This window comes from Cetorhinus maximus, chromosome 6, assembly GCF_964194155.1.
Source record: "Cetorhinus maximus chromosome 6, sCetMax3.hap1.1, whole genome shotgun sequence".
In the NCBI taxonomy this organism is placed as follows: domain Eukaryota; kingdom Metazoa; phylum Chordata; class Chondrichthyes; order Lamniformes; family Cetorhinidae; genus Cetorhinus; species Cetorhinus maximus.
In genome coordinates, this window is record NC_135884.1 from 66,117,378 (window position 1) to 66,145,080 (window position 27,703).

General features: G+C 44.3%; 1 protein-coding gene across 2 annotated transcripts in view; it reads left to right on the plus strand.

Moving 5' to 3' along the window:
• Positions 1-26,655, plus strand: part of LOC144681796 (interleukin-1 receptor-associated kinase-like 2) — a 64,133-nt gene extending 37,478 nt beyond the window's left edge. Inside the window, exons 8-14 of one of the 2 annotated variants that reach the window (XM_078543804.1) lie at positions 4,687-4,802; positions 5,843-6,053; positions 7,411-7,473; positions 8,032-8,223; positions 9,685-10,519; positions 15,940-16,072; positions 19,584-26,655. In XM_078543804.1, the coding sequence (XP_078399930.1) occupies positions 4,687-4,802; positions 5,843-6,053; positions 7,411-7,473; positions 8,032-8,223; positions 9,685-10,519; positions 15,940-16,072; positions 19,584-19,632 (1,599 nt within the window). In that variant the 3' untranslated portion in view covers positions 19,633-26,655. The remainder of the gene's footprint in view (positions 1-4,686; positions 4,803-5,842; positions 6,054-7,410; positions 7,474-8,031; positions 8,224-9,684; positions 10,520-15,939; positions 16,073-19,583) is intronic. The other variant, XM_078543805.1, reaches the window with a different exon arrangement.
• The last annotated feature ends 1,048 nt before the right edge of the window (positions 26,656-27,703 follow it).

Sequence of the window (27,703 nt, forward strand, 5' to 3'; positions counted from 1 at the left end):
GGCCCATCGAGTCTGCTCCGCCATTCAATCATGGCTGATAAGTTTCTCAACCCCATTCTCCCACCTTCTCCCCGTAACCTTTGATCCCCTTACCAATCAAGAACCTATCTATCTCGGTCTTAAATACACTCAATGACCTGGCCTCCACAGCCTCCTGTGGCAATCAATTCCATGGATTCACCACTCTCTGGCTAAAGAAGTTTCTCCTCATCTCTGTTCTAAAAGGTCTTCCCTTTACTCTAAGGCTGTGCCCTCGGGTCCTAGTCTCTCCTACTAACATTGAAACATCTTCCCCACGTCCACTCTACCCAGGCCTTTCAGTATTCTGTAAGTTTCAATCCTTCTAAACTCCATCGAGTATAGACCCAGAGTCCTCAAACGTTCCTCATATGTTAAGCCTTTCATTCCTGGGATCATTCTCGTGAACCTCCTCTGGACCCTCTCCAGGGCCAGCACATCCTTCCTGAGATACGGGGCCCAAAATTGCTCACAATATTCTAAATGTGGTCTGACCAGAGCCTTATAAAGCCTCAGCAGCACATCCCTGTTTTTATATTCTAGTCCTCTCGAAATAAATGCCAACATTGCATTTGCCTTCCTAACTACCGACTCAACCTGCAAGTTAACCTTAAGAGAATCCTGGACTAGGTCTCCCAAGTCCCTTTGCACTCCAGGTTTCTGAATTCTCTCCCCATTTAGAAAATAGTCTATGCCTCTATTCTTCCTAAAAAAGTGCATGACCTCACACTTCCCCACGCTGTATTCCATCTGCCACTTCTTTGCCCATTCTCCTAACCTGTCCAAATTCTTCTGCAGCCGCCCCGCCTCCTCAATACTACCTGTCCGTCCACCTATCTTTGTATCATCTGCAAACTTAGCCAGGATGCCCTCAGTTCCTTCATCTAGATCATTAATGTATAAAGTGAAAAGTTGTGGTCCCAACACTGACCCCTGCGGAACTCCACTAGTCACCGGCCGCAATCCTGAGAAGGACGCCCTTATCCCCACTCTCTGCCTCCTGCCAGACAGCCAATCTTCTATCCATGCTAATACCTTGCCTCTAACGCCATGGGTTCTTATCTTACTGAGCAGCCTCCTGTGCGGCACCTTGTCAAAGGCCTTCTGGAAGTCCAAGTAGATAACATCCATTGGCTCTCCTTTGTCTAACCTATTCGTTACCTCCTCAAAGAATTCTAACAGATTTTTCAGGCATGACTTCCCCTTGATGAAACCATGCTGACTTTGCCCAATTTTACCATGCACTTCCAAGTATTCTGAAATCTCATCCTTAATAATGGACTCTAAAATCTTACCAATGACCGACGTCAGGCTAATCGGCCTGTAATTTCCCGTCTTTTGCCTCACTCCCTTTTTGAACAGAGGGGTTACATTAGCGATTTTCCAGTCCCCTGGGACCCTCCCTGACTCCAGTGATTCCTGAAAGATCGCCACCCATGCCTCCACTATCTCTTCAGCTATCTCCTTCAGAACTCTGGGGTGTAATCCATCTGGCCCAGGTGATTTATCCACCTTCAGACCTTTCAGTTTTCCTAGCACCTTCTCCTTGGTAATGGCCACCATACTCACCTCTGCCCCCCCGACTCTCTTGAACTTTGGGGATGTCACTCGTGTCTTCCACTGTGAAGACTGACGCAAAGTACCTATTCAGTTCCTCCGCAATTTCTTTGTTTCCCACCACTACTTCTCCAGCGTCATTTTCCAGCAGCCCAATGTCCACTCTTGCCTCTCTCTTACCCTTTATATATCTAAAAAAACTCTTGCAATCTTTTTATATTGCTGGCTAGTTTACCCTCATATTTAATCTTCTCCCTCCTTATTTCTTTTTTAGTTGTCCTCTGTTGGTCTTTGTAGGCTTCCCAATCCCCTGGTTTCCCACTGCTCTTCGCCGCGCTTTCTCTTTAGCTTTTGTGCTGTCCCTGACTTCCCTTGTCAGCCATGGTTGCCTTGTCTTCTATTTAGTATGCTTCTTCTTCCTAGGGATGAATTTTTGCTGTGTCTCCCAAATTACTCCCAGAAACTCCTGCCATTGCTGTTCCACTGTCTTTCCTGCTTGGCTCATCTCCCAGTCAATTCTGGCCAGCTCCTCCCTCATGCCTCTGTAGTTACCTTTATTCAACTGTAATACCGTTACATCTGATTGCAGCTTTTTCCTCTCAAATTGCAGGGTAAATTCTATCATATTATGGTCACTTCCTCCTAAGGGTTCCTTCACCTTAAGCTCCCTTATCAAATCTGCCTCATTACACATCACTAAATCTAGAATTGCCTGTTCCCTAGTGGGCTCCACCAAAGCTGCTCCAAAAAGCCATCTCGTAGACATTCCACAAATTCCTTTTCTTGGGATCCACTACCAACCTGATTTTCCCATTCTACCTGCATATTGAAATCCCCCATGATCACTGTAACCTTGCCTTTCTTACACAACTTCTCTATCTCCTGGTGTATCTTGTGCCCCACATCCTGACCACTGTTCAGAGGCCTGTACATAACTCCCATTATGTTTTTTTTATCTTTGCGGTTCCTCAATTCTACCCACACAGATTCTACATCATCTGACCCAACATCATTTCTTGCTATCTATTTAATTTCATTTCTTACTAACAAAGCAACCCCACCCCCTCTGCCAACCTGCCTATCTTTTCGATAGGATGTATATCTTTGGATATTTAGCTCCCAGTCCTGATCCCTTTGCAGCCATGTCTCCATAATGCCCACCACATCATACCTGCCAATTTCAATCTGCACCGCAAGCTCATTTACTTTATTTCGTATACTGCGTGCATTCAGATACAACGCCTTCAGTCCTGTATTTCCCATCCCCTTTCTCATTGTCATCCCTTTATCTGATGTGCTTGAAGTTAGATTCCTAGTCCTTTCCAAACACTCTGTCCTATTTTGTGTTCTGGAGACTTTAATAGCCTCTCCTGGGCTCTCCTTTTCAGTTTTTTCATAATTTTCCATGAAGTTGAATCCAACCCCCCACACACTAACCTGCTGCTTTGTTTCCCAGTAGTCATGCTTCTTGGAGTTTTACCCTTCCCTCCCCCCCCACTTTCTAGTTTAAAGTCCTGTTGTCCACCCTATTTACCCTTTTCGCTAGAACATTGGTCCCAGATCAGTTCAGGTGGAGACCGTCCCAACGGTACAGATCCCTCCTGTTCCAATACTGATGCCAGTGCCCCACGAAATGGAACCCCTCTTTCCCGCACCACTCCTTTAGCCATGTGTTTACTTCCCTTATTCTCGCGTCCCTATGCCAATTTGCATGTGGCTCGGGTAGTAATCCGTAGATTATAACCCTTGAGGACCTGTTCTTTAATTTAGTTCCTAGTTCCTGATAATCCCCAAACAGGTCCTCTTTCCTAGTCTTACCTACGTAATTTGTCCCGACGTGGACCACAACAACTGGATCCTCCCCCTCCCTCTCCAATATCCTTTCAAGCCGGTCAGAGATGTCCCTCACCCTGGCACCGGGCAGGCAACATACCATGCGGGACTCTCGATCCTGCTTACAAAGGAAGCTATCAATTCCCCTAATTATGCATGACTTCAGGTTGCCCTGAAGCTCTTCACACACAACAATATCCTTTTGAATAAAAGCAAAATACTGCGGATGCTGTAAATCTAGAACAAAAACAAAAATACCTGGAAAAACTCAGCAAGTCTGACAGCATCTGCGGAGAGGAATACAGTTAACGTTTCGAGTCCGTATGACTCTTCAACAGAACTAAGGAAAAATAGAAAAGAGGTGAAATATAAGCTGGTTTAAGGGGGGGTGATGGGACAGGTAGAGCTGGATAGAGGGCCAGTGATAGGTGGAGATTGCCAAAAGATGTCATAGACAAAAGGACAAAGAGGTGTTGACGGTGGTGATATTAGCTAAGAAATGTGCTAATGGGGACATTAAGGGTGGAAAGCAGGACGAGCAAGGGACAGATAGCCCTAGTTGGGGGGGGGGGGGGAATCGAAATCGGCTAAAAGGTAGAGATGAAACAATGGATGGAAATACATTTAAAAATAGCCTATTTCAATTCCCCCCACCCCACCCCACTCCCACTAGGGCTATCTGTCCCTTGCTCGTCCTGCTTTCCACCCTTAATGTCCCCATTAGCACAGCTAATATCATCACCGTCAACACCTCTTTGGCCTTTTGTCTATGACATCTTTTGGCAATCTCCACCTATCATTGGCCCTCTATCCAGCTCTACCTATCCCACCCCCGCCTTAAACCAGCTTATATTTCACCTCTTTTCTATTTTTCCTTAGTTCTGATGAAGAGTCATTCAGACTCGAAATGTTAACTGTATTCCTCTCTGCAGATGCTGTCAGACCTGCTGAGTTTTTCCAGGTATTTTTGTTAATGTCCTTTTGAAGTGTGGTCCCTGCTGTAGTGTAGACAAACACAGCAGCTAATTTGTGTACAGCAATGTGCTAATGATCAGATAAGTTTTTTTATAGTCATGTTGATTGAGGGATAAACATTAATCAGAATGCTTAAAGATCTCCCCTAGTTTTCTTTGAGCAGTGCCATGGGATCTTTGATAGCCATTTGAAAGGGCAGACAGGGTCTCAGTTTAACATTTCACCTGGAACAGTACCTCCAACAGCCCAGCACTCTTTCATTTTGCACAAAGAAATTGTTAAACCGTATATTTTCTGTTCCAGAATCCTGCCGATGCCATTTCATGGAACAGACGTATTAACATTGCAACTGGTACAGCAAGGGCAATACAGTTCCTGCATCAGAGTAATGTGCCTCTAATTCATGGAAATATAAAAAGGTAAAACTGCCAATTCCAGACCTTTGATTCACGAAGCCTGTTTTAATTAGAAAGGTAATAATTCCTGGAATTGGACTAGATGTGAAAAGCACATACCTGTACTAGATACTTCATTGTGATTCATCGCCTTCCTCAGGCCGCTTTTCCCCTATTTTCCAATCTGCTGGTGAAGGTAGTAATCCGAAGGCAGTAATCAAAGCCTGATACCTCACCCAAGTTGTCACTTTTCCTCCACAAAATGCTTAACAACTGTTGTTGGCACATCATAGCTGGGCCCAGTCCTATCCTTGCCCGAAGTCTGTATGTGCACTTTCTCGAAAGATACAGGATAGCAAGTTTAACCAGGAATCCTGCCTGATATTGTTCTGCCTTTCCTATCTAAGAAGCGCTGCACTCCACCCACCTCTGCCCCAACTGAGATCAAATGATTTGTCCAGAAACCAGAGCAGGGATCTTCCAGCTGGGTAGCTTGGTGGTACATCATGTGGTACTGTTACCCATTGAGGTGTCAGGGAGCGGTTCCAGCTACATTTTTATTCAGTTATTTGAGTTTAATACTATTTTTCTCCTTTTCTCTCATCTTTGTGCACTAACTGCAGTCAAGAATGTTGGTAGATGGGCAGCCTACTTGCAGATTTTTGTCAGCATTTAATTGAAACAAGTAATGGATGTACAAGAATGGTTTTGTTCCCAAATTCCTCATTTATTAGACTCTGTTGAGCTCCTCAAAATGGTGTAGCTGAAATCGTAATCCCGGCAATATAGGTTAATATAATCCGCATTCCACAAATCCAGGTGGTTACACATTCAAACTCTGAGATTAGACAGCCACGGATATATATGGATTTGGTAGAGGGATTTTTAATTGGTATTTGGTAGTTTAAATGTGATTGTGGAAATCAAGTACCAGGACATTGTGCACTGAAAGGTATTGATTGTAATATAATTACTGAAAGTTTAAAGCCATAATTAATAGTTAATTACCAAATAATAAGACATTATATATTGTTTAATTTTTTAAAATGTTCTTGCTGTTGCAGTTCTAACATTCTGCTGGATGAATATTTTACACCAAAGCTAGGAGACTTTGGTCTGGTGAAGTTAGGCCCTCTTAGCGGAGGTGTGAACCCCATCAACAGCCAAACTACCCTGAAGACCAAGACTTTGCAGGGACCTCTAGCCTATCTACCTGATGAGTTTATTCGGCTCAGGCAGCTGTCTGTAAAAGTTGACACCTTTAGCTTTGGAATAGTAAGTAGTTTGCCTGTGATATGGGATTGATTATTTAGGAGTGAGGTGAGGAGAAACCCCTTCACTCAAAAGGTGGTGAATCTTTGGAATTCTCTCCCACATAAGGTTGCGGATGCTCCATTGTTGAGTATATTTAAGGCTGAGATACACAGATTTTTGGTCTCTCAGGGAATCGAGGGATATGGGAAGCAGGCGGGAAAGTGGATTTGAGGCAGAAGATCAACCATGATCATATTAAATGGCGGAGCTTGAGGAGCCATATGGTCTATTCCTGTTCCTATTTCTTATGTGATGGGTTTGACCATTCATTTAAAGTATCCAGTCATCGTTATACTTATGAAAGGGCTAATGGAATATTGGCATCTATCACAAGGATACTTGATTACAAGACAAATCAGTTTATTGTGTCCTAATATAGATTACGGGTGAGGTGTCAATTAGAATTATGTGGGCAGTGTTGGGGCCCTTCTCGGTTGTTAATGCTTCAGAGAGAATTCAGAGAATAAAGAGCATTCTGGGATTTGGTGTTCCAAATAATGAAGAGTTAATCAGAACTGAACTCATTTCCATTGGGAAATGAATTTATTTTAACTGGGGGGATATAAAGAGGGGACATGATTCAGGACGTTCAGCTGATGTGGGGAAGGGGTTAAGTCTGACCCCAAAGCCTTTTTGCCTGTGATATATGTACCCTTCCTCTACCCTTCCTCATCTGCGCCCAACATAACACTGGGTGACACCCGTCCCTATATCACTGCCAATATTTGGCGTGATTCTGTGGTGATTGAAAATCATGATGTGGTAGCAAGCTGACAGTCAATGTAAATGTGCCTTGTGAAATGCTGCACTGTGAAACCCACCATAGCATTGTAAAACATTACCAAGTACAATTATAAATTTTTTAAAAAAATAACAGGAGAGTAGTGACGTGAAAATATCAGGTCGACCCTACCTGTGTGAAGATATTCTTTTAGTACAGTATAAACAAAAGCACCTGATTTTACTCTAATCTTCCATTGCTTGGAACAATAGGAAAATTCAGACTGACTTTTATGTTCCAATGGATTTCCCTTTCCCTCAGGTTCTAATTGGAAATAGCTAGTTTGCCCTTCAATTTTCCCAAGGGCCTTGGCTGAGAATAGGAAGTCATTATTTGAAAGATTCACTGGCACAAAATAGTATGCGAGCACTTGGTGGGATAGTGAGTCAGTACTCACAATGTGCTGTGGTGAGAGATCACCTGTCCCCTCATTCATACTTTATAGAGTAGATTCAAGGTACAATGTGCGATATTTGTATAGGAATGCCTATCTGCTTAAGGGTAAAGCTCTCAAGTGTCATTGTCATCCTATTGCAGGTTCTTGCTGAAATTTTGACTGGTATCAAAGCAGTGGATGAGAGCAGGCAACCAGCATTTCTGGTAAGAAGACACCTTCAATAAATGCTCCACAATGTACATTGCATTAGCTGTACCCCCTCTCCTAGCTAATCAGATACACAAAGTGGCACAAATAATAATCTCTAATGATCTACTTCAATGCCTTTTTATTAGTTGGCTCTTTTATTTATGTCAGCCTCTCCCTATAAGATTTTGGACATTTCCCTTTAAATCGTCCTTTCTGACTCTGCCTCCTTCTCCTCCCTCCAACGACACTATAATCTTGAATTGGTGTCTTTTCTGCATTCATACATGAAGGTTTCCATTTTATATAGACATATATTTCAGTTTGGTTAACCCACTAAAGATGATGCTCACCTCTTTATGACTCAGGAGTCTTTATTGAGGCTGTGGCTTTGTAGGGCATCTTGACTCTAGATGTGACCTGAAAGAGTTCGACCTTGACACCAAAGGTGGTGTGCTACTTCTCAGCCCTGACACCCTTTACCTTAAGCCCAAAAGGCTTCAAAAATATTTGTGAATGTTTACAATTTTTTTGATATTATATTACATGTTCTTATCGTTCTTTCTGCTGAACAGAAAGATCTTATGCTGGCAAAGTTGGAGGCAGCAAAGCAAACAAAAGGTGCTGCAGATCTAGAGAAAACAGCATACAACATTTATCAGAATCACTTCGATACCAAGGGTGGCCCTTTTCCCTTGCATTTTGCGGTTGAGTTTGCTGTTATCACCTGTCAGTGCATCAAAAAGAAGAGACCTGAGATGAAAGAGGTAAATAAAGTACATTGGTCAATATGAAGAAAAATTTTAATAGATTTGGGCTGTTTTTATTGGACAGAAGAGATTATGGAATAGTTTGAAAAAGATGTAGAAAATTATTAAGGGATGGGACAGTGTGGTTAGAAACAGTAACTAACAGAATGGAATATTCATTGAGCATGGTTATGAACTTGCTTTCTGATAAAGATGAATTTGCTAAAATGAACTTGTCTCAGTCACTATGAAAACTAGAAAGCATCGGTCATAAAATCGTACTTATGTTCTGTCAAAGGTATTGCTGGCAGAACAATGCTCTGCCTTACTAAAGACTATGACATTGATAATACAGGACAACATCAAACACTTAGACAAACCAATGGTGAAAAAACTGACCAACTTAGCTTTGAAGGAGCTGACCAGATCAGAGCCTGTGACAGTCGATCACTGGGAGGTGGCAAGCAGCCTCGTGGTTAATGTGGGAGCCAGATTTCCCACTGACTTTTTCAGAAAGATACGGTCAGTATTCAAATCCTGGCCAGAAACTCATTTTAACATGATGCGCTGACACTGACGAGGCTGTGTAGAGCAAACACACATTGCTCAGTACCTCTTCTTAAACCTTGAAAACCATGCTTCCTGAAGTGACAGTTGGGGAAATGCAATTTCTGCATTCTTGGGAATGCAGTTTCTACATTGCATTGGGTCTTTGTAGTGAGCACATTCAGGAATACCTGTCGAACATATAGAGGGATGCCTAAATCTAAGCTAAATAAGAAGATAGTCGAAGGGATTTCTGCGACCTATGGTTTTCTTTCAATTTTTGGCTTCCCATGAAAGAATAAGGTAAACACAGCAGTCATGGAAACAGGAATCCCAATAATCCACTTACTGCCCCATAACAAACTAAAGAAGGAGCTTCCAACTTAACTCCCACCCCAGTATGTCACAAACTTTGAAACCAGTCCAAGATCTCGCCCTTTAATATAAAGAAATATTTTTGAAGAAAAACATTGTTTCTTAAATGTTGAAATGGTGCCCAGTTGAACTGGTTCATAGCAAATTTTCAAGTTTGGCAATATGTAAATGAGTTTGAACTTCAAAGCCTGTGCACAACCCTGACAGGAAAACACCTGTATTGTCACAAAGGGTATCAGTTGCCAAAATGATTTTGATCAATACTCTTTTGCAATAAAATGTTTATTTTTGTTTTTAATCCCACTGATTTCTAGCGGGGCAAGGGCAGTCTCAGATTGGATTTACGGCTAGTGTAGGAAACAGAAAAATGCACACAGTCATAGTGTTTTACCAAATTTAGATCAGAGACGGGGTAGATTTATATTTATACAAAGGTCATTGCTAGTGATTGATGCAGCAAAAGAAAATATATTTCATTCCCCTACACTGACATCCCTCACATTCATGAATACAAAATTTCGCTGTGGTTATTTAGCATGAATTTTGTGTGTTTTACAGGTTTATTCAATGCTGGAGAGTCTTCAGCATCAGGTAAAAAGTCATGATCTGCACAACTCTCCTGAGGAGGTAGAAGATGTTTCATGCAAGTTAAAACAATTGGCTTTGTGCCCAGAGGAAAATACAGAGATCCTTTATCCTCCTCTGGCCCCCAAATACAGCATAAAGTCTTTGCAATCCCAGGGACCAAGCATTTTCAGAGGCTTGCCAGAAAGCTCCCCACAACTGCCAGATGCAAAATTGCTGAAAATACCATGTGAATCAGATGAGTCAGAGAATCTTGATTATTACCCTGTGACTGCATCTCTTGGCCGATTACCTTGTGAAGTGTGCAATATTAAGTCCAAGTGTGTTTGCAGTGACTCCAGCTCATGCTACCATACTGAAGACAGTTCAGTATGCACCAATGCAGATGATTGTAGAGCCAGTCAGGAACCTGTGGAGACCAGTAGTAGCTTTGTTCAAGAACTGTCTCCAGCAAGAAGCCGTGTCTCAGATGAACTTTGTACTCCACTTGATTACTGTGATGCTGCATCAAATGGCACTTGGGAATTTCATCTAGACTCAAAAAATAGAAAAGTTAATCCTATTAACCACAAAGAAGCCAGCTCCACAGACCCTGTCAGAGAGCTCTGCTGTTGTAGCCCTGGTGTTTCTCTTATGCAAGACAGACTGATCACCAACTCAGAATCTGAAAACTCAAATTCCCCCTCAAGATGTACTTCTTGCCAAAGTTTACATGTCAATGAGCTATGTGGTGGAGCAGCATGTGCATTTGAGCATTCAACATTGTCTGCAGGATGTCAAAAAGGAGTGCCTGAAAACATGAGTCCAGGTAGTGTCCAACTTTATAAAAACCAAACATATATACATATTTTCACTTTTTTTTCTCCTTACCATTCTCCTCCTGAATGTCTTGCAGTGAGATACTGTTCCATGAATGGCAGTGGCCTTCCAGTATATATTATCTAAGTAAACCGAAACAATAAAGTATTAGTGAGGCGTTTAACCATAGTGGGGGTTGGGAGGTCAACACAGCTCCGCTTCGGCCTACCCTTATCCAACTTTCATGTATGTCATTTCTACCGAAGATCACTGGATAACAATCTGACTAAAGCCACTAAAGGTGCCATGGTAACATTGCACACAATAAATGTCATGTCGTATGTGACGTCACTTAAATTAGCACATGTACTATTTAAACACACGCAGCATTAGCCAAAATGTTTCCCTACTGATATTAAGAACCAGACCTGGTTGCAGACTATCTCCTGAGTCCAGTAGAAGGAAGCTGTCCCGCTACTCCAATCAGGGGAAGCAAAAGGGAAATATTGGAGATGGAAATGACGTGCTAAACTGGGTGGTGTGGTAGAAAGGCATATGTTGTTCTGCCACTTCTGGGACCTGAATACCAGTCAGCCAGCTGAAAAATTAAAAGATCACCTCGATCGGCTAGTTGTAAAGATTCTATATGAACTGAGTTTTGGAGAATATCAACCCAGTTCCCAGAGGGCATTAGCTACAGTAATTTTTATGGATGCTTTTATTTACTGGCACTCATGGGCCCTTCTTTGAGATTGTTGTGTGTGGTAGATATTTTGTACTTATCCATATTAGCTCAGAAACTACTTAATGGGGAGAATTTTCCCCATGTCGGGTGGGCCGTGCAGGAGCGGGCATGGACCCGATCACCGCCCGTGATCTGGTCCGCACTGCCATTTTACACGGGCGGGCCAATTAAGGCCCGCCCAGTGTAGTTCACGACTCCCATACATAGCGGAAGCGGGCAGCGGCAGCGGCGGGTGTGCACAGATCGCCGGGTCCAATGGCGACCCGGCAGCCTGTTTAAATGAAGGCCTGGCAGCCTTTGCAAGGCTGCTCACAATGGCTGGCAGAAGAGTACAGCAGAGGGCTACTGTGCATCGCGCAAGTCCAGGGGACAGGCCAGGCCGGAGGGTAGGCCGTTGGGACAGGCCAGACCGGAGGGTAGGGCAGCGGGGCAGTGTGCCCCTCGTCTCTCCGAGTGCCTAGCTGCCCTCCTGGAGGAGGTGGCAGCGGCGGGAGGTCCTGATTCCAAGGGACGGGAGGCGAAGGCCTCCCCCACCTGACCAAAAGTGTGTGGGAGGAGGTAGCCGAGGGTGTGAGCTCCCATGACGTGGTGCGGCGCACATGGGTCAAGTGCCACAAAAGATTCAACGACCGCCTGCGCTCAGGAAGGGTGAGTACCATGTTGGCTGAGGTCACTTAATGCAGCCGGTACCCCGGTAACTCTGAGTACAGTAATGGCATTAAATCCTTCATGGCATGTATCCCTCGCAGATATTGCCCACGCCTAGATCACCCTGGGAGGGTTGAGCTAGGATGGGTTCTGCACCCGCAGCATGTGTGACACCCAGAGTATAAATGGGGGTGAAAGTCAAGGATCTGCACCTAGGCATAGTGCTGGAACTGGAAAGTCAGGATGCTAACATGCTGGGAGGGGAGCTTCCAGGTGGCAGGGCACCAATCCATCTTCTGGTGTTTACGCTCCATGTGCTTGTGCCTCCTTGCTTAGCAAAGTAACACCTTGTGGTGCTACACGTGAAGGAGGTAGCATTTGGGCAAGTGGGGTCAGCCCTGGCTTCTTTGTGTGAGTGCGCAGCAGCTGTGGGGTGACGAAGAACTGGAGTTCTGCAATGTCCCACTCTGGCTCGGTTGGCAGGGATGTGATGGGAATTCAGGTGCAGGCTGGACTAATCAATGCTCCTCTCTCCTTTTCAGGAGAAGACTGTGCACAATGCGTCGGAACAAATGCGAACTGGCGGAGGGCAGGCCCAGTTGGCCATTCTTACAGCTTTCAAGCAGCAGGCTATGGACCTTGAGAGGCACCATGCCCCCAGGTCCACCAGTGGCGGTGAGGCTGGGGTACCACGGGGAGGTATGTTTAGCGAGTAGTCAGGTCACCATGTGTGTCACAGAAGCCATGGCACTGCTGAATGCTCCGCGATTGAAGTTAGCAACATGGGTTGACCGTTGATTATGGAAGGATGAGCGCATAATGATCCGGGGGAGTGGCATGCAAATTGATATTGTCTGTACTGTAACTAATCAAATATCCTTCTTCCTTTCAGCATCATCAGAGGAGTCAGAGGGCCCACCTCAAACCTGAGGGCCCAGAGGAAATCCACTCACCAGTGTCACACCATTTCTCCCAGGCAGGCACCAGCGCAGATACAAGCACCTCGGGAATTCGATCTTCGGCTAGTGTCCCGGGGCACGGCGGTGAGGGCACTTCACACTCGCTTGAAGTGCGGGTAGAGACAGAGAGTGCCCAGGGCGTCAGCAGTCAGGGGACTGCTGGGGACCAGGCACATGCTCGGTGGGTGGCTGATGAAGTGCCTCTGGAGTCGTCTGTGTGGCAGCAAACGCAGGAAGTGCAGCAGGGTATGCGGGAGCATCTGGTGGAGATACATGAGGCATTGTGTGGCATGGTCTCCGTGCTGGAGGAGTCTATGTGGAGCATCACCAATGCATTGAGCCTCATAGCCGAGCGCCATGCTTCCTCCATGGAGAGGCTCCTCCAGGAGAACAATCAGGGCCTCCTGGGGTTGCGTTTGGACCTGCAAGCCCTCACAGCGGCATTGACCTCAGCTGGTCATTGCCCGTGTGGGGGATGGTGTGGGCACCAAGTATCCCAGCTCGGTGCCCATCCATCTACAATGAGCAGGGAGGTCCAAAGCAACCTCATGTCGGCACAGCAGCTGCCTGTCATCTCTGCGGGCTCCTCTCAGGGCGCTCTGGGTGAGGGCAGCAGCTCCTCTGCCAGGTGCTCAGCAAGGGGACAGCACCAAGATGTAGCACCCGTAAGCGTAAACTTAAGGCACCTTAGGCACACCACGGGTTTCTTGCTGGTGCTTTTATGTTGGCCCATAGTAGTTTATTGAAGACTTGGTGTGATGTCCAACACTTTTTTTGGTTTAAAAAGTTACATTTGTTCTCTCAATAAATTTTGACGTGATGCCATGCCTCACGGTGATTCCTTACTTCTGCAGGTGGACAGGAACCCATGATGTTATGAGTGAGTTGTGTGGCATTGAGATTTATTGACAAGAGCCTTAGTTAATCCAGGCTGATTTAGCACTCGGGTATCAAGTATGGAGCCTGCAGCCCTGGCGTGTGTTGAAGGTCCATCTGTGGTGGGGTAGCTGAAGGTTCTTTGGATTAAAGCCTCCTGGGTGTCCCTGCCTCCCTGGAGTATGCCCGGGTCAGTGTCTACCCCCTCTGCATTCTCCTGTGCATGCTCATCCTCGGACTCATCGTGTGCATCCGGAGCAACTGCGTCTACGTCTTCCTCGTCTACTGCGTCACCCCTTTCCAGCGCCAGATTGTGGAGAGCACAGCATGCAACCACTATCAGCGACACATGATCTGGGGGGTATTGGAGTACACCCCCTGAGCGGTCCAGGCATCGGAAGCGCATTTTGAGAAGACCGATGGTTCTCTCCACCATAGCCCTTGTGGAGGCATGGCTCTTATTGTACCGTTGCTCAGCCTCTGTTCTTGGATGGCGGAGAGGCATCATGAGCTACCTTTTGAGGGGGTAGCCCTCGTCACCCAACAGCCATCCATCCAGCCGTGCTGGAGCGCTGAAGAGCCTCGGCACCTGGAAGTGTCTGAGGATGTAAGTGTCATGGGAGCTGCCTGGGTACCATGTACAGACTTGCATAATCTGTAGCTTGTGATCACACATTATCTGCACATTCAAGGAGTGGAATCCCTTCCTATTGACGAAGGCACCGGGCTCACTTGATGGCCACATGTGTGCAGTTGATTGCACCATGAACACAGGGGAAGTCAGCAATCGCTGCGAAGCCTCTGGCTCGCTCTGTCTGGCTGGCCTCCTCCCAGCAGTAATGGATGAAAGTCAATGCACGCCTGAACAGAGCGTCTGTCACCTGCTTGACACAAGTGTGGACAGCTGATTGGGAGACTTTGCAGAGATCACCCACCAACCCCTGGAAAGATCTGAGGCATTGAAGTTGAGGGCAGCTGTGACCTTTAGAGCCACTGGCATGGGGTGCCCACCCACACAGTTTGCAGAGATCTCAGAGCCTGTCATTTGACAAATGGAGGCGACTGTCTCCTTTTTGAGAGACGGAGCCTCCTTCGGCACTGCACCTCAGACATATTGAGGTAGCTGTTTCGCCGCCTGTGTACCCTGGAAGCAGAATAGTGGCATCTTCTGTGGGCCCTTCCACCTTGGACTTCCTGTTGGCCCTGTGCCCCTTGTGACTGTGCCTCTCCTCCCAAAGGTGGCTCCCCTGGAGGCTGAATGTGCACTCCTGGCCTCCTCCCCCATCTGGCCCTCCCTTCCTTCTCAGAGGAGGTGCCTCAAGTGGAGAGCACAACTCCCATTCCCAGGCTAAGGGAAGGCTTTCTGAAAGCTGCAGGCCCCAAAAATGATCTTTACTGTAGAGTCCTGACCTGAAGGTCTTTATTCCTGTCCAAGCAGCTGGTATGAGTTTTGAAGTATTCCTGCTCACACAGGCAAGTATAAGTAACTTTCACACTTAAAAACCTGAAAGATAACATCTGCAACCCCACTTAACTCTCTTATCCCGCCTATTATCATACAAATATCTCCTACCCACCTGCCCTCGTCCTGAAGATCGCAAAGGCACCGAAAAATTGCAGTCAATTGCTGCCTCAAGGGCCTTAACTGGGTGATTAATTAATGGCGGGTGCGCATCCGAGAACATCTCGTGCCCGCCCATCTAAATATCACGATGGCGCGTGGTGACATTGGGACACTCACCCGACGTCACCGCGCGTCATTTTACACATCGACGTGCAGGGCCCGCCCCCGCATGCCAATGGGAAAATTCTGGCCAATAGGGCTGCACAAAGGGAACATTACAGGAGCTAGGACTGCTTGACAAGTGAAGTAGAAATAACATTACTCTGTACCTAACCTGTACTATTGTACCTGATCTGGGAGTGTTATTGATACTGATCGTGTCCAAACCAAAAATGTATTTAATTTCCTCATACTAACAAGTCACTCAGATAAGCACAGACATTTTTTTTCAAAAATCACTAGATGAATAATTTCCTCAACTCGTTTTCATCATAAAATTCAGTACTTGAAGGCAAAGCATATGAATACACAACCCTTTCATTCGGTTTCAGGGCAGGAGTGGTGAACTGTGTCAGATATTAATCACCCGATGCAGTTCTGCTGCAGCACTTAATTTTCTCTGTCTATTTGGTTTGCAGAAATATTGTCTTCCTCAAATATCAAGATAAACCCTCACAAAAAGAAACTATTGGCTAAGATCCTTTTGTATGAAGAAGAGAGAATCGATAGTGCAGAGCTCCTCTCAGCTCCCTCTTTAACTGATGAAGGTATGTACGCTGACAGTCTTTTTGGTATTGTATAAACTCAAGTGCTACATTTTTGCATTTATTTTGCTATTTTTGTTGTAGATACTTTGACCTGTATTTCAACAGTAAGCCCTACCTCCCTATATTCTTGAGAGTGTCTTTATTGCCTGGTTATCAGGTAGATTTCATAATGTGTCTGGAATAATGATGCTCGAGATTTATGTATTTCAATGCCTCTATGGGTTGTTTCTCATTTTCAAGAGGAAGAGAATAAGACTTAATGATTTTTTTTCGTCTTCAACCACAACCATCAAACAGATTTACTAAACAATAAATTAATAAAGTAATATATTTACTGCAGTAGCTAAGTTTAGCTAGTTTATCATTGCAATAGAAAACAAGTACAGTGAAACATGTTCAAATGACGTCCCCAGAAACTGGACTTAGTTCAAAAGACATCCAATTAGACATATATGTGGCTTGCTGTTAGTGCCTAATTGCTACACCAATGCTGCTCTAGGCAGGTGCTCGAAGATTCAGTTGTCAATCTTAATTGTATTTTTATATATGATTTTACATACCCCAGCAAGGGAGATACTGCAATCTTTGCTTGACTCCTCCCTGTATTGCATGGCTCAGAACTGGGACATTTGTGAAACGGATCTCAAAACTGTGTCCACCTCTTCTCAGTTGCTCTGACCATTCACATATTAAGAACAGAAATTCCAGACAAATCACGTAAAAGTCCGTTTACACAGTATCTCCAGATTTACTGATTTTCCACTGAAGGCTCAGTGAACGATCAGAACAATAGCTGCAGAAATTACGATTGTAACTGGCCAACCTCATGCTTAAACTTACTGCATCCCAGCATGAAGCATTACTTTCAGGAGAGGAAATGGACGGAGTGAAATTGGAATGAAGAAGTATGAAACCATGGACAGAATTTTATGTGTCCCCCCCACAACCCCACCAGCAGGTTTGTACGTGGGGAGTGGCCATAAAATTCTTCAGATGTCCTTTTCCACTGGCCTCTCATCTGCCCTGATCTCTCTGCAATTTTACAGTGGGATGGGCAAGGCTTAGCCCCCCCCCCCCCCCCACCCATGTCCCATTGGAGTGTTAAATGGCTGTGGGCAGCGAGTATCAGCGGCAATATGTTCGCTGGCAACTCTTCGGATGAGGGGAAGGAAAGCTCTGCCATCCAAAAAAGCCTGGCCCATGCCTTTGACTTGACTTTACCAATGTATTGTTTCAGCTTGCATTATCAGCTATCCCACAACCAACGGATCAGATCTAAGCTCTGCAGTCCTACCACATCCAGTTGTGAATGGTAGTGAACAATTAAACAACTCACTGGAGGAGGAGGAGGCTCCACAAATCCTCAATGATGGAGGAGCCCAGCACATCAGTGCAAAAGGTAAGGCTGAAGCATTTGCTACAATCTTCAGCCAGAAGTGCCAAATGGATGATCCATCTCAGCCTCCTCCAGAGATCCCCAGCATCAATGCCAGTCTTCAGCCAATTCGATTCACTCCGAGTGATATCAAGAAACAGCTGAAGGCACTAGATACTGCAAAGGCTATGGGCAGTGACAATATTCTGGCAACAGTACTGAAGACTTGTGCTCCAGAACTTGCCACGCCCCTAGCCAAGCTGTTCCAGTACAGCTACAACAATGGCATCTACCCGGCTATGTGGAAAATTTACCAGGTATGTCCTGTACACAAAAAGCAGGACAAATCCAACCGGGCCAATTACCACCCCATCAGTCTACTCTCAATCATCAGTAAAGTAATGGAAGGGGGTTATCAGCATTGTTATCAAGTAGCACTTGCTTAGCAATAACCTGCTCACTGATGCCCAGTTTGGGCTCCGCCAGGGCCACTCAGCTTCTGACCTCATAACAACCCTGCTTCAAACATAGATAAAAGAGCTGAACTCCCGAGGTGAGGTGAGAGTGATTGCCCTTGACATCAAGGCCACATTTGACAGAACATGGCATCAAGGAGCCTGAGCAAAGCTGGAGTCAATGGGAATCAGGGGGAAAACTCTCCGCTGGTTGGAGTCATACCTAGCGCAAAGGAAGATGGTTGTGGTTGTTGGAGGTCAATCATCTCAGCTCCAGGTCATCACTGCAAGAGTTCCTCAGGGTAGTGTCCTCGGCCCAACCATCTTCAGCTGCTTCATCAATGACCTTCCTTCCATCATAAGGTCAGAAGTGGGGATATTCCCTGATGACTGCACAATGTTCAGCAGCATTCACAACTCCTCAGATACTGAAGCAGTCCATTTCTAAATGCAGCAAGACCTGGACAATATCCAGGCTTGGGCTGACAAGTGGCAAATAACATTCGCGCCACACAAGTGTCAGAATGAGCATCTCCAACAAGAGAGAATCCAACCATCGCCCCTTGATGTTCAATGGCATTACCATCACTGAATCCCCCACTATCAACATCCTGGGGGTTACAATTGACCAGAAACTGAATTGGACTAGCCATGTAAATACAGTGGCTACAAGGGCAGGTCAGAGGTTGGGATCGTGTGATGAGTAACCCACCTCCTGACTTCCCAAAGCCTGTCCACAAGGCACGAATCAGGAGTGTGGTGGAATACTCCCCACTTGCCTGGATAAGTGCAGCTTCCACAACGCTCAAGAAGCTTGACACCGTCTAGGACAAAGCAGCTGCTTGATTGGCACCACATCCACAAACATTCACTCCATCCACCACCAACACACAGTAGCAACAGTGTGTACCATCTACAAGATGCACTGCAGGAATTCACCAAGGCTCCTTCGGCAGCACCTTCCAAACCGCAACCACTACCATCTAGATGGACAAGGGCAGCAGATAGATGGGAACACCACCACCTGGAAGTTCCCCTCCAAGTCATTCACCATCCTGACTTGGAAATATGTCACCATTCCTTCACTGTCGCTGGGTCAAAACCCTGGAACTTCCTTCCTAACAGCATTGTGGGTGTACCTGCACCACATGGACTGCAGCAGTTCAAGAAGGCAGCTCACCACCACCTTCTAGAGGGCAATTAGGAATGGGCAATAAATGCTGGCCCAGCTAGCAAAGCCCACATCCTATGAATGCATTTTTAAAATCTAATTGATAATGTCGTATCATTGGTAGAGACCAGTCTGAGCCCAGAATAACACTTCTCACAAAGAGAGAAAAGAACCATTACACTTTCATGCTAAAAACTGACATTGAATAAGATTAAATAGTTTTAACCATGTAAAAGTTACAATTAAACGTTTAACGAAATAAACTGAAGTAATTGTAAACATGTCGAAAAATAGGTGCTAACTCAGCTTTTAATTAATTGAAAGCATGGATATAACTGAACCTTAGTTGGGCACTTAACCAGAATTTTGACATAATTTAGTGGCCTAGTTAGAAATTATTGCTGCTGAGGCCTACACAATTTAAAAAAAAATAACGGTTGGAGAATAATGGCACAAGATATCAATGAGTTTTGAAGTCTAGACTTTTAAAGTCTAACCTACTTATTTTTTACAGAATGAACCACACTATGAACTACAATACTGAGGTGGCACTACAATACTGAAGATAGTACAAAACTGGCTGGAAACGAGATGATGATATGGACTCAAGCCATATAGTAAAGGCTCTATATTTTCGATGTGTGCTCAAAGGATGCATCTATCTGCTTCAATCCCTTCAAATACTTAGGCCAGTTTCATACTTAAAAGACTGTTTCCACCATGCCTTTGGGCAGTGTTATTTTCAAACAAGATAACTCCTGATGTTGTGCCCATTAACACAACAGTCAAGGTACTCAATTTCATAATTTGCCGCATAGTTCGGTATGCGTTTGCTCAGTGGCAGATGATAAACTTGCAGCAGTGCAATGTGCATGTTATTTTATTGCTTGAAGTTTCAATGAAACTCTTTTATAGCCCATGTAGACTGGCAGGCCCCAGGTTCCATCTCTGATCTGTGCTGAGTTTGCTGATTTCAGCTGGGGTGGTAATAAAGATACTGTAAATGGTGTTTGTATCTCTGGGTTAGGAGACAAAATCAACCCAGTCTCCACCTCCTGTCATGAACTTCAAACGAGGACAGAATTGGGCTCGAGTGTGATAGCCTCTGCAGTCTCACAGTTTACTTTTGAGCAAGAGGGAGGAGCTAGAATAAAATGCGCAAAAGGAATAATTTATGAGGTGGCAATGGTAATACTGCATCATGTCATTGCACACTTGTCTGTTTTCCTGAGACTTGGTCATTACAGATCCAGCAATAAATTGCAAGTTCTGAGGATAAAATACTTAGCTGTAGATTTGTTTTAGTAGCAATATTAAATGGGGGTCTCACCTTTGTTCTTGATCTCTGAAGATTAACAATGCAGATGAAGAAATAATGGTTTTGTTTGAATGGAAGCTGTCTGTCTGATACTCACATGACAGTCAGTGCTCTAGATTATTCAGACCAAACATGATCATAGATTATATACTAAAGGGACCATTATCAAACTGTAAACCAGATACCGCCAGCCTACCTTATTAAAAATGACAGATACCATGTTCTAATCAACTCAAATGATTCTGTTAAACTATTCAGTGTAATTGGGCAGGGGTAAGAGGAAAAACCTACTGTTTCGCACATGTACACTGTGATTCTGTAAATGATGTTTCTGATTTGCAACTGCGCCATCCAAATCTGAGAAAGGCTTCTGGCTTACATGCCTGCCCGTTCCCGCAACGTAATGCCCAGAGTTTGTTGGGAAAATATTGCCAGTTAAATGCGATGCAATTATTAGTGTCTGAAGAAACTCCTCAGTTTATGTGAGGAAAAAATATGCTGTGAAGTACAAATCATCACAAATTGCTAAATGATTTGTACTGCTCCACTATTATCCTTGCAAAAATTACTGCTTGCCATTAACTTCCATGAGTTTCAAGAAATTGCTGCATTAAACTTGCTGTAGAAATTTAGAGCTGGTATATAAGGATGCAAGGGCCTATCTAATGTCAACACAACCTCAGAGGCACATAAAGGGTCCAATTGAAATTGCAGAGTTGCACTTCTGCAAATAGTAAATAGTTCCTAGATGTTTTTAAGATGTAATTGTTTTCTTACTTTTACCTTTGAGTCTTTTTTCTCTTATAATCCAATTTTTATTTCCCTCTCTTATGTATCTAAGTCCCCCTAGTTCCTCCTCCATCATTCCTCAGTTTCATTCTCTATTTTTAAATTTAATTGGTTAAGGAGATAGTCCATTAGTCCCATCGTTCACCAAGTCCCAGATTCCCTGTTATCCACTCACACTTAGAAATATAGAATGAATCAGAATGGTTACAACGCAGAAGGAGGCCTTTTGGCCCATCATGTCCATGCCGGTTCTTTACAAGAGCAATTCAGCTAGTTCCACTCCCCTGCCATTTCCCCATAGCTCTGCAACTTTTTTCTCTTCAGATAATTATCCAATTCTGTTTTGAAAGCTACTATTGAATTTGCCACACTCTCAGGTAGTGTATTCCAGATCCTAACCACTCACTGTGTAAAAACGTTTTTCATGTCTGCTTTGTTTCTTTTGCCATACACATTTAATTAGTGTCCTCTGGTTCTCTATCCTTCCACTAGCAGGAACAGTTTTTCCCCACCTATCCTGTCCATCCCCTCATGATTTTGAACATGTCTATCAAATCTCCTCTCAACCTTCTCTTCTCAAAAGAAGAAAACCCCAACTTCTCCAATCTATCTTCATAACTGAAGTTCCTCATCCCTGGGACCATTATCGTGAATTTTTTCTGCACCCTTTCTAATGCCTTCACATTCTTCCTAAAATATGGTGCGCAGAACTGGATGCAATATAACAGTTTTGTATGGGTTTATCACAACTTCCTTGTTGTACTCTATGCCCCTATTCATAAAGCCCAGGATCCCCTATGCTTTATAAATTGCACACTCAGCCTGCCCTGTCACCTTCAATAATTTGTGCACATATACCCCAGGTCCCTCTGCATCTGCACCCCTTTAGAATTGTATCCCCTATTTTATATTGCCTCTCTTAGTTCCTCCTACAAAAATGAATCACTTCATACTCTGCATTGAATTTCATCTGCCGCCTGTCCACCAGCATACAACCCATTCTACCAGCCTATCTATGTCCTTTTGAAGTTTAACATGATCCTTCTTACTGTTCACAATACTTCCAAGCTTTGTTTCATCTGCAAATTTAGAAATTGTGCCCAGTATACCAAAGTCTAGGATATTACACTATAACCCCTCTAGTTCAGAATGCTTGGGACCAAGTTATTACTGGACTTCAGAATTTTCTGGATTATAGAATGATGTTAGAATGCCTAACTACAAGTGGTGAACCAGAAACGACCGTAGATATACATATTTACCTGAACCAAAAAACAGTAATAAAACATAAAGCAGTAATAAAAGTCTTTCACTTATCCAAATGCTCTATCTTTTCCCATATTGCAAGTGTAACATACTTATGTTTTGCTCCACTTCTCTCAGATGCCATGGTGATGGTTTAAAAAAACTCTGGGAATGCCAGGGTCTGCTCAAAAGCACTGCAGTGAAAAGGTGGGGAAGAGAGAAAGACGGTGAGAGATAGAGCAAAGGATAAAAATGGAGGGGGAGAGAGAGATGGAATAATAGACTGATAGAGAGAGAGATGAAGAAAGAGGTAGAGAGAGAGAAACGGAGAGAGATGGAAAAGTAGACCAACAGAGGGAGACAGAGACAATGTAGAGAGAGAATTCAAGTGGCTTTGTAACCTCACGCTGCATTTTCCTGCACTACACAGTCACCACGTCCCCCCATCACCCGTCAGTCCATGTCTTCCCGATTTGTTGCAGTGGCAAGTCCTTTGGTCTGCATAAAAAAATTCCTGACGACTGGTGTTTCGAGATTTCTGGACCGGGAAGATTATAGTGTGATATGTGTCTCAAGAAAAGCATGGGTCCTGGTACCGAGCTAGTCCACCAGTCTGAAAAACAACCGATACCACTGTTCCTGTCCCTCAGCCAATTTTGTATTCATGTTGCTACTGTCTCTTTTTTATTTCATGAGCTCTAACTTTGCTCACAAGTCTATTATGTGGGACTCTATCAAGGCCTTTTGGAAGTCCATGTACACCACATCAAATACATTATCCTCATCCACTCTCTGTTACCCATCAAAAATCTCAAGCAAGTTAGTTAATTTACCCTTCACAAATCTATGTTGGCTTTCCATAGTACCTTTGCATTTCCCAAGTGACTATTCATTTTGTCCCCAGTTGCTGTTTCTGAAAGCTTCCCCACCACTGAGGGAAAACTGACTGGCCAATAGTCACTGGGCTTATCCTTGCAGATTAACTGCGTGGTCTACAGGGCAATAATGATTCCCACCCTCCTATATAGCTCAGAGACATGGACTATGTACAGCAGGTACCACAAGCGCTGCCTCAGCAAGATCCTGCAAATCCATTGGCAGGATAGGCACACCAACGTCAGTGTTCTCGCTCAGGGCAAGATCCCTAGCATTGAAGCATTGACCACGTTCGATCAGCTCCGCTGGGCGGGCCACATTGTCCGCATGCCTGACATGAGACTCCCGAAACAAGCACTCTACTCGTAGCTTTGACACGGCAAGCGAGCCCCAGCAGAGCAGACAAAATGCTTCAAGGACACTCTCAATGCCTCCTTGAGAGTGTGTAACATCCCCGACATCTGGGAATCCCTGGCCCAAGACTGCCTGAAGTGGAGGGAAAGCATCTGAGAAGGAGCTGAACACCAAGTCTCATCGCCAAGGGCGAGCTGAAGCCAAGTGTTGACAGCGAAAGGAGGGCATGGCAACCCGGGCACCCCACCCACCCATTTCCCCTACCACCGTCTGCTCCACCTGTGACAGAGACTGTAGGTCGCACATTGGACTCTTCAGTTACCTGATAACTCATTTTTCGTGTGGAAGCAAGGCATCCTTGACCCCAAGGGACTGCCTAAGAAGATATTGTTACAACCTTTTTTGAACAAGGGTATAACATTTGCAACTCTCCAGTTCCTCTGGCACCAACTCTGTATCTAAGGGGATTGGAAAATTATGGCCAGTGCCTTTACAATTTCCACCCTCAATGTCCGGTCCTGATGACTTATTAACTTTAGTACAGCCAGCCTATCTAATACCTTCACTTTATCCATTTTTAGCCAATCAAGTGTCTCAACTACCTCCTCTTTCACTATATCCTTGGCAACGTCTCCATTCTTCGTAAAGGCAGATGCAAAGTATTGCCCCCTGCCTCCATGCGTAAATTTTTATTTAGCTCCATAAACAGTCCCGCCCCTCCTTTTACTATTTTTGTGCGTGAAGAAGATTTTTGGATTCCCTTTTTATGTTAGTTTCGTAGATACTTGAAGTACACTTTATTTGCTACTCATATTTGTTTTCACTTTGCCTTTCTATATTCAGCCTGCTTTCTCACTTGTCTTATCAACCTGACATCCGTCATATGCACCCTTTGCTTCATCTCACCTTCTATCTTTTTCATCATCTAAGGAGCACTGGCTTTGTTGTCCTATCCTTCCCTGTCATGGGAATGTACCCCAGCTGTACCCGAACCATCTCCTATTTAAAGGTAACTCATTGTTCCACTACAGTTTTGCCTGTTAATCTTTGATTCCAATTTACTTGGGCTAGATCTATTCTTACTCAACTGAAACTAGCCCTTCCCCAAAACATTACTTTCACTCTGGATTGTTCCTTGTCTTTTTCCACTGCTAACTGAAATCTTATGAGGCTATGATCACTATCCCCTAAATTTTCCTCTGCTGCCACTTGATGCACTTGACCCACCTCATTCTGTAGAACCAAATCCAGCAATGCTTCCTCATTCGGCTGGAAACATACTGATATGGAAAATTCTCCTGAACGCACTTCTGAAACTCTGCTCTTTAATTATTGCTATCAGAATCTATATTAGGATAGTCAAAGTTCCTATTCATAACTGCTCTTAGTTTTTGCACCTCTCTGTAATTCCCTTGCAATTTGTTCCTCTATAGCTTTCCCACCAGTTGGCGGCCTATACCCAGTTCTGTATTATACTTCTATTGTTTCTTAGCTCTAACCAAACAGATTCTGTCCTTGACAGAAGGGTATCCTCTCTCTTACCAGCATTGTAATATTTTACGTAATCAATATGGCTGCCCTGTAGACTCATAGACATTTACAGCACAGAAGGAGGCCATTCGGCCCATCGTGTTCACATTGGTCAACAAAGATCTGACTACACTAACCCCACTTTCCAGCGCTTAGCCCATAGCCCTGGAGGCTATGACAACGCAAGTGAATATCTAAATACTTCTTAAATGTTACGAGAGTTTCTGACTCAATCACCCTTTCAGGCAGTGAGTTCCAGACTCCCACCGCCCTCTGGGTGACAACATTTCTCTTCAACTTCTCTCTTAGCCTTCTATCTCTTACCTTCATCTATGCCCCCTGGTTATTGACCCCTCTACTAATGGAAAAAGTGCCTCCTCATAATCTTATACACCTCTATCAGGTATGCTCTCAACCTTCGCTGCTCCAAGGAAAACAACCCCAGCCTATCCAATCTTTCATCGTAACTCAGACCCTCCAGCACAGGCAGCATCCTGGTAAATCTCCTCTGCTCTCCCCAGTGCAATCACATCCTATCTTTCCTGATCACCTTGTTTCCAGGAGTATTTAGTACCTAGTCCTGCCCTTTTATGAGCTAGGTCTCCCTTGTCGCCATAACATCATTTTCCCTGGTGTCTACCCCCACCTGCAACTCACTTAACTATTTACCACACTCCATGCATTCCCATACAATACACATTAACCTAATTTAGACCTAATTGCATTGCCCCTTACTCAGAACCCACTGAGTGCCTTACTGTTTCCTACTCTAGTGCCATCTTTCCCTCCCAATACTTTGCGCACCTTGTCTTTCCTTTCTAATGTTACATCCTAGTTCCCATCCCCCCGTCAAGTTAGTTTGAACCCTTCCCAACAGCACTAGCGAACTGTCCCACAAGAATACTGGTCAGTTGAGGTGCAACCCATTTGGCCAGTCCAAGCTGCACCTTCCCAAGAACCAATCGCAATGATTCCAAGAACTATAGTCATCCCTTCTGCACCATTTTATTAGCCACACATTCAACTGCTCTATCCTCCAATTTCTGTACACTTAGTAATTTGTGACACAAAAAATGTTTCAGCTGATGGGGTGAGGGAGAGGCAGAAATCTAAAAAAAATGGACACACTAGCAAATCCTGGACCATTACTTTTTTTAAAAAAGTTGAAATGGCGCTTAAGCAAAGTAATGGCAGAAACTCTTTGAAAACTCAGTCAGGGCAGTGACAATCACATGTTTTAATGAACCTCAGTGTGCTATGAGAGGTAATATTAACTAAACCACAGTGAAGATTTGTACTTGATATATCAACGTAGTATTTTATATCAACATTTTTAATCGATTACATTATGATGCGTACAGCATCTGTTGTGCAATATTAAATGTTTGTTGTCAGTTGAAAATGTGCTTTTTAATGCGAGAGTTTCATCATTCATTAAGTTTCATTTTTTAAATTAAACTATTAAAATGTTTAATGTCCATGTTCTTCTCTTTTCCCTTTTGCACCATTTTCATTGTTTTTGTAATTCATTTATTTGCTGGCTGTAAGGCTGTTACATTAAATGAGTGTATGAAATCATAACACAACTTGGTAATGTCATTGAATGTCAAGGGAAGGTGCTTAGATTCTCTCTTTTGGAGATGGTTATTGCTTGACATTTGTGAGTAACATGTGTGCCACACAAGTGCCAGGCAATGACTATCTCCAACAAGGGAGAATCTAACCATCTCCCCTTGACATTCAATGGTATTACCATCGCAGCATCAACATCTTGGGAGTTACCATTCACCAGAAGCTAAACTGGACCAGCCACAAAAATACTGTGGCTACAAGAGCATGTCAGAGGCTGGGAATTCTGTGGCAAGTAACTCACCTGACTAAAGCCTTTTTCACCATCTACAAGGCACAAGTCAGGAGTGTGATGGAATACTCTTCATTTGCCTGGAAGAGTGCAGCTCCAACAATGCTCAAGAAGCTGAACACCATCCAGAACAAAGCAGCCCACTTGACTAGCACCCCATCCACCACCGTCAACATCCACTCTCTCCCCACCTAAGCACAGTGGCAGCAGTGTATACCATCTACAAGATGCATTGCAGCAACACACCAAGGCTCCTTCAACAGCACATTCCAAACCCACCATCCCTACCTAGAAAGACAGGGCAGCAGTTGGAAGGCAACATCACTGCCTGCAAGCTCCCCTGTAAGCCACACAGCATCCTGACTTGGAACTATATCACTGCATCATTACTGTCGCTAGGTCAAAATCCTGGAACTCCTTTCAAAAGCACTGTGGGTGTACCCAAACCACATGGACTGCAGCAGTTCAAGAAGGCGGCTCACCACCACCTTCTCACGGGCAATTAGGATGGGCAATAAATTCTGGCCTAGCCAGTGATGCCCACATCCCATGAAAGAATAAATAAGAAAAGGACAAAGTTATCTCTAAGTTGGCACTAAGTTAACAGTCATACTCAGAGCAGCCACAAGGATGGTGGGGGAAATTAGAACTGTCATACAGT